We start from the raw sequence: 8,024 nt of genomic DNA, 5'->3' as shown, positions 1-8,024 counted from the left end.
TATGAAGGTGGATTGATTCAGTGACTGGGATAATCGGGATGGGAGTGTCAGAGACAGTGCGATTGGCACAGGACAGAACAGAGTTTAGGGCTGTTGTGCATAGGGTGGCTATGAGTTGCAAGCGACTCGATGGCACATAACACCGCCACTGCCACCGCCACCACCACCACCACCACAGAGTAGCCAGAGGCATCTGAAATAGAGAGATGCCTTGTCTAGTCCCTCCCCCACCTCAAGGTACTTCTAGGACCCCTCAACTTTGGGATACAGTTTCTCCTCTGGTACTGCAAGGGGATGTGACAGAAGAGCCCTAAGGGACTGGTCTCAATAAAGGCTCTTGTTCTAGGGCAGAGAAAGGAAGAGTGGTTGTGAACACTACTACTGCCCCTTGGGGAAATGCACGTTCCTGTGTGCAGTGGTGGTAGCTGTGAGGGCGGGTCTCATAGACTGAGAAGTATCAGTGAGCACTGGAACTGTTCCAAGGAATTTGTGCACCCTCAGGCCCCTTGGGGTGAGCCCAGCTGGGGCTGCAGATGTCAGGTGGGGATGGAACTCGTTTCCTGCCTAGACCAAAAAAGTCTGGCTCCGAGTTGAGGCACAGCAGGGCCCAATGAATATCTGCATAATTGTACTCAGATGGTCCTTGAAAGGTAGTGGTGCCTATGTGCGTATAATGTGCTCTCTCTAGAATTCCTCACTTCTAGGACACCCACTATCAGGTCCAAGCAAAACATACTAAGTAGCAGAACAAGTTTAGCAGTCAAATTTATCTGGATTCAAAATCCTGCTCTGCCACTATGACCGAGGTCAGTGTAATTGTGGGTCAATCTTTTTTTTTATTTTATTATTTTTTTTTGTGGGTCAGTCTTTAATCTCTGCATTTCTTCCTCTCTTCTATACAGTGGAGACAATATCTACTTCATAGGTTGTTGCAAAGACTAAATGAGACATTTATACAAAGCACCTGACATGTGGTTAAGTGATAATTACAGTGTAAATATTTCTTCTCTCATGGTCAAAGATCTAGAGCCCAAGCTGTTTTGGACTGAGGGGAGTAGTTTATGCAGAATAGCACATGGTGGCCACCCCTTTAAGAGCAGTCAGGAAATCAAAAAGCATATCGCGATGGGAAAGTCTGCTGTTAGGGACCTCTCTAAAGTACTCAAGAGCAACAGTGTGTCTCCGGAGACTAAGGTGTGCCTGATACAGGCCATGGTCTTTGCAATTGCTTGTTATGCATCAGAGAGTTGGACAATGACTAGGGAGGACAGAAGGAGAGTTGATGCCTTTGAGCTGTGGTGCTGGAGAAGAGTACTGAATGTACCACGGACTGCAAGGAAAACAAACAGATTCATCTTGGAGAGGATTAAACCAAACTACTCCTTGGAGGCAAGGATTCTGGGGCTTCGTCTGACATACTTTGGGCATGTTGCCAGGAGGTATGGGTTCTTGGAGAGGGACATCATGCTTGGGAGGGTGGAGGGACGGCGCAGGAGGGGAAGACCCTCTATGAGATGGATTGATTCGGTGACTGGGGTAATCGGGATGGGTGTGTCAGAGGCAGTGCGGTTGGCGCAGGATAGAGCAGGGTTTAGGGCTGTTGTGCATAGGGTCGCTATGAGTCGCAAACGACTCGACGGCACCTAACAACAACAACATAGGGGTGGGGAATGTCACACAGTTATTTCCCCAAAAACGACATGTCTCTGGCTTCTCTGAACTGGTGGCACAAGAAGAAATGATAAATTCTGGAGGTGGGTGGATGGGAGAGGGGACCGGAGAATGTTGTGAGACCAATGGCTGTTTCTCAAAGTTGCAAATCTGGACTCTGCTAGGATGGAGAGAAAGGAGAAGACTATCTTAGCACCCTTAGTGGCCATGGTTGCAATAGCAGTAGAGCTGGCCAGGTGATCAGAGCTAAAGAGGTCATGACTGGGTCCTGGCAAATCACAAAGGCCAAATATATCTTTGAGACTGTCATAAGAGCAAACCCATTTTTACGTGCTGGGCTGTTTTAACAGTTGTGGCATTCTGAGGCAGCAGTCAGAGGGTTTGGTTGCAAACAGGCCTCTCTGCTTCATCCCAACCCTCACAGGTATGGAGGAGTATTGAGGGCTCACATTTTTGTTTGATGAACTGTGTCAGTAGAGCCTAAAAGGAGAGGGTGGAGGCACTAGGGCTGAGCACTGGTGACTCACTTGGCCATGACTCTCTTCTGACCTCAGTTTCCCGATCCAAATTCAGTAAGCCAAACTAGTGAGGAGCTTTAACTTGCTGAGTATGGGGATTTTGACTCAGGACAGGAGGAGGAAAGAAATGCAAGGAATGTGGCCCAGAAAATCAGAAGACAAGGGGATTCAATGTCTTTGGCTCTGGTTGCCTCCCTGTCCACTGGAATAAATTTGTTGTATAAATCAGCACCAGGCAGAGAGGGTTAGAACTACTTCTAGAGCTCCCAACAGAAAGGGAAGACAATACTGGAAGGAGGGTTAGGGATGATGACAAGGGGAATCCTGGGTCCTCTTTTTTTTACTTTCTGCTCCTGAGTGTTGCCTCAGATTGTGTCTTTACAAACCAGGACCTGTGTTAGGGGACTTCTCTATAGCTTCCCAGTTACTTGTGAGGAATGGCAGAGCTCCAACTCTTACTCCTAGTAGGCACATATGGCACTTTGACTATCTCCCGGGATCTACCCAGAACCAGCATCATGAATACAAGCGTTTCTACACTCTGGGTGCACGTTAAGAGTCAACTGGGGAACTCTAGAAAAAGAAAACTAAACTGTCTGAGGATAGGGCCTAGGATGCAAGATTTTTTTTGAGGTATTTCCTGGATGACTCAAATTCAAAGTCAAGGTTTAAACTACTCACCTAGATCAATCCTTGTGCTTCCTGACTTTATGAAGAGGACAAAGGCAGGTAGCTATTATGACCCAAACTGAGAATTAAGGTGTCCCTGGGTAATGTGGAAAAGGAGCAGTGGGAGATGAAAAAAATCTAGAAAAAGGGGATTTTGTCTCATGGTTTGTCTTTGTGGCTTGAAGTGCTATGGAAAGCTAAAAATGGGATTCATTTGGGGTACAAGGAATGATCCTGTAACACAGGTAACTCTTAACTGGGGACTGGTGGATCAACTGAATTTAAGACTTGGTATCAGGGTAAGCGTGCACCTTTTTTGGGGGGGGTGGGCAAGGCAAGAAGGAAGTGGAGAAGCAGACTATAAGAGTAGGTTAGGAGCCTCTCTTAGAAGCTTGTTATAGTATCATCACCTGGCATGGGGTGTGAATAAATGTCTTGACACCTTCAGTATACCTATTGCTGTTGAGTTGATTCTAACTCACAGTGACCCTACAGAATTGCCCCCCAGGGGTCCCAAGGCTATAATCTTTAGGAAAGCAGACTGAAGCATTTTTCTCCAGTTGGTGTCTTCAAACTGCTGGTAATTTTGGTTAATAGTCAAGCACTTAACCACTGTATCACCAGGGCTCTTACCTTGATTTACACCCTCATTTCATTCATTCCACAACAGTTCTCAACCTTGCCTAGATCTTATTCCCAATAGCTCCATCTAGGACGGGCCTTAGGTCCTACTCTTAAATTCAACCATCTCTTTGGGGGGGTTATGTAGTGAGAGAACATATTTTAACCCTTCAAATAAGCAGTTTCACAGATTTCCTAACACATACTACAGTCTACTGGACAAGAGCAAGAGCTCTAACAACAAACTCTGACCAGCTGGATGACCTATTAAACTATCAGGACCCTCAGATTTCCTCAGCTATAAAACAATAATATGATTTTCTCACAGAGTTCCTGTGAGCGTAAAATGAGTAATAAAAGTAAAACATTGGTTGGCAGATAGCAAAATCTCAACAAATGTTACCTATTATTCTTATGTTGTCACTAACAGTAGTAAAACATTATATGTATGTACTAATCATGGAATATGGAGGTCTGGTGTGCTAGTTCATAAAGAATTGCATTGTTAACCCAATGGTAATGTCTCTCAGGTGGTTTAATCCACCATCAGCTCTAAGGGAGGAATATGGACTATATCCTTCTGTGCAATTTACAGCCTCAGAAACCTAATAGAGGGTCAGATATGAGTCAGTTCCAATGGGAAATATGGAATGATCCTCAAATCATGTAGTTAAGTGGAAAGTGCAAACTGATTAATATGCATGGCATTCTGCCACATATGCTAAAACAATTAAAAAGCTGAAGGAAGATATGCAGTACACGTACATAGCCACAGAACAGCTCACAAAGCAAAAACTAGAAAGATGGAAGTCTAGAAGGGATACCTCACATTTTACTTTTTGTAGGATTTCAATTTTCCTATACAAATATCTTCTTTAAGGTAGAAACAAAAAATGTACAAATATATAGAAGCTAGCCCCACTGGCGACTCTGATACACTGGCAACCAGTGGTTAACCAAGTGGTTTCTCAGAATGGGTAGCAAAATGCTTAAGACACTGAACTGCCTCAAAAGAGATCCCACTCTCAGGGCAGAGCCACACCACAAACAGAAAACTCACAACCCTTGTGCTAGAGCACAGAATGGTTCTCCCTATTCTAGGAGTGTGGGCAGTAGCTGATCTCAGTCTCCTGGCAACATACACCCAGGAGAAGCATGATAATGACTTACAAGGTCAGTGACAGCAACTCCTACTGCTAAGCCTGTTGCTGTTGTTGATTGCCTTCGAGCTGAGCATGACTCACAACGATCCTATGAACAAAAGGCCTGAAGCCCCTCTACAACTATCGATATTGTATCAAAGTTCATAGAGTTTCTGGAGGTCTGTTATTTAGGAAGTGTATGCCACTCCTGCTTCCTACCCCTAAGCCTACAACCACATATTAGCACCACAATTGGAATAGCTTCCTCAGCCTGACATCTGTTCCCGTTTCACATCTCCTTTCAGCTGTGCTCCCATCTCTGGGCACAAATACTCACCAGCACTGTTGGCCTCTGACTCCAACAGGTGGATGTCATTGCAGTCTGCCAGTGAATGCTCCAGGCAGAGCTGCAGGAAGCGGGCCTGGGTGCGGGTGACCCGCTTCAGAAGGGACAGCAGGGCTACCGTCTGCTCACACTCATTCCAGCCCTTGAACCAGCCAGCGAGGATGCCCACTTGGTCTCGGAACATCATGGTGCCAGGCCTGGGGCCAGGGTGGGGGGGACGGCGGTGGCAAAGGCCAGCGCCGTCACATGGTCTCGGTTCTGGGCTCCTGTCACCACTCCTCTGAGGGCCAGGGCTTGAGAATGTTCCCTGGCGTGGTGGCAACAGGAGGTGTGGGGAGTAAGCCTGATCACATTGAGAAATGTCTTGGTCCAGCCACGCCTCTCCAAGCTCCTAGAAAAGGAAACAAGTGGGTCAGGTAGAGTGGGCATAGAGAGCAAGGAGGCTTCATGTTGTCCTTTCTGGGAATCTGTTGTGCAGTGGTCCTGGAAGAAAAATGAAGCCAACACTAGATAAACCAACTTTCCTTCCAATCTCTAAAACAAAAGAAATGGCCTTGGATTCAGAAACCTATCCCAGACATTATCCTCTAGAAGATACTCTTCTTAGTCCTGCCTATCACAGGGCCAAGGGAAATTAAAGCAGTATAAGCTGGTGTGATTATTTACAAATAGGAAGTAGAAGAGGCTGTACACTTTTGGGGGGTGGCAGATGGTGGCAAGCATTAATAAAAACCTGGCTCCAAGCTTACTAATAAAGAGATACTTGACCCAAGTACATCCCTGACCTTGTCTCTAGCCAACTCCTCTGAGCTGGACAGAGTGACTGCTCATAACCACTACAAGGCTACTTACAGTTCTTTAAGCCAAGATCCCACATGCTAAGATGGAGGTGAGTGGTGACCTCTGTTGAGATCCTAGGTAAGGCTGATAACTATCTATCTGATCAGGAACAACTGGGTCCCTGTATGGTCAAAGGATCTTAAACAGACTGAGGTGATCCCAACCTTTCCAATCCAGTTTTCCCACTCTGTAAAAGGTATATAGCTTTGCTCTATAAGATCCTACCTCGCTACTCTGAGATGACTCTCTCTCATCTCAGGTTTCTTAATTTCTGTGGAGGGTTCTAGAACCAAGTCCTATGAACTAGGAAGTCCCTTTGGCTTCTAGAGATGCCAACCTGTCTCTTGGGAGCCACGAGGAACCTAACCTGACAGGAAAGGGACAAATCAAAAGTAAAAATCTCCCAAGAAAGAAAGTATCTAAATGACCTACACAGGAGCTGTTTCATTTTGGCAAAGCACAGCCTACTCTTCAGTTCACTGGTTTCTAGACACTACTCTGAACTCTATTTCCAAGTATCTTAAGCTCCAGGTCTCTACTCACATCTCCCATCTGCTTTTCTTGTGACCAGTGTCATTTGTTTCATCTCCCTTTGGCTGTCAATGGGGCTGAGGTTCCCTACAGCTCAGAACCTGGGTTGAGAGCTCCATACAAATGACCAGGTTTTAGAACGCTACTTGTCTCCTTGAACTTACATGACCCTGCTCAGAGGGTTGGGTGCACCTGACAATGGCAGCTATCGACCTTGTGGATCCCCTGTGGGGTCCTGTAGAGAGCAGCCTGGTTCAGGTGTGAATCACGCAGGATCCAAGAGAGCTATGAAAGTTAAGATCTTCACAGCATTCCTTTTAAAAGAAAAATTGGATGTTGCTTCTTGGCTTAAAATCTTCCACTGGGTTCCCAATAGCACTAAATCCAAATATCTCATTAGCCTCCAGGGCCCTGAAGGACTCTTGTGGCCTCTTCATTTTGTACTAAGTTTCTTCTTATTCCCTAGAATCATCTTCCCCTAGACCCATCTATGATTAGCTCTTGTTGCTCAAATCTCAGCTAACTGTCACCTTCTTAGATGGTCTTCCCTGACCTAGACTCTATTAATCTCATTTCATTTCTTTTATATGACTTGTTATCCTCAAATAATATTTGATATAATAATATCTCAACACAATGCAAGCTGTAGGGTCTTAGTCATGTAAATAAGTGCCTCTTATACAGAAAACTCAGTATGTATTTAATGAAAAATAAAGAGAAGGCAAGCATGGAAGCCACAATTGGGATTTTGATAGTCTAGGGGAAAAGCTGATACAAGGATAACCATAGGATGATGAAGGGATTTAGAAAACTTGTCTTAAGAGAAAAGTTTGAAGATATTGAAGAAATTTCCCCTAGTAAGAGAAGATTCAGAAGGGATGGTATAGCTGATTTTTATTAACTAAAGGGGTAGTATATACAAAACAGGGATTATTCTTTTACTCCACAGGTGAGAAACAGAGTAGACAGCCCAAGGGGCAATATGGAATAAAGGAATATCAAGAAAAATAAATTATAGTGCTGCCTAAGCCATGATTCAGCCTCTGCACTAGTCTGCTTTCTCTTTATTTTTCCCCCCTTGTTGTGTACCGTCAAATCAGACTGGCACAGGAGGAGATTGCTCTTCCTCCAGTGGAGCATCTGGTGGATTCAAACCACATGGGATTGCAGTGCAGCTTTTTCTCTTTAGAAGACATGAGATGAGAAAATTGGATGAGATGACAAACAGATTTTACCTCACAGTCCAACTCCAATTGATTAGTAGTGGTTAGCTGGAGCACAGTAGCAATGTGAGTACCTATCAATGAAGAAATGATTAAAAATAAATTGAGGCACAGCTCATTAGTTATAAAGAACATTTTTTATTTTGAAATTCATTGATGTTAATTTCTGTTGAATTCAGTATGAGTCATAGTGAACCTATGAACAAGAGATCTGAACTGTGTCCTATTCTGTACCACCTTTTTCATCTTTGACATATTTTGAGTCCACTGCCGCAGTTGAAGGTCTTCCTCTCCTTTGCTGACCCCTTCACCTTTTTAAGCATGATGTCCCTTTCCAAGAAACAGTTTCTTCTAACAACATGTCCAAAATACGTGAGACAAAGCTTCACCATTTTTGCCTCCCAGAAGCACTCTGGCTGCTCTTTCTCCAATACACATCTATTTGTTCTTCTGGCAGTCCATG

The 8,024-nt window shown here is 44.6% G+C and overlaps 1 protein-coding gene across 1 annotated transcript in view; it reads right to left on the bottom strand.

The window, feature by feature from the left end:
• SAMD4B (sterile alpha motif domain containing 4B) overlaps positions 1 to 5,154 on the bottom strand; it is a 24,332-nt gene extending 19,178 nt beyond the window's left edge. The window contains exon 1 of the mRNA XM_006901084.1: positions 4,959 to 5,154. Coding sequence (XP_006901146.1) covers positions 4,959 to 5,154 — 196 coding nt within the window. The remainder of the gene's footprint in view (positions 1 to 4,958) is intronic.
• Between the last annotated feature and the right edge of the window lie 2,870 nt (positions 5,155 to 8,024).

The sequence above is a fragment of the Elephantulus edwardii genome, unplaced genomic scaffold (genome assembly GCF_000299155.1).
Source record: "Elephantulus edwardii isolate Elephantulus edwardi_28Jun2011 unplaced genomic scaffold, EleEdw1.0 scaffold00308, whole genome shotgun sequence".
NCBI lineage: Eukaryota > Metazoa > Chordata > Mammalia > Macroscelidea > Macroscelididae > Elephantulus > Elephantulus edwardii.
The sequence above is the reverse complement of the archived record's forward strand: the minus strand, read 5'-3'. Positions and strand labels throughout refer to the sequence as shown.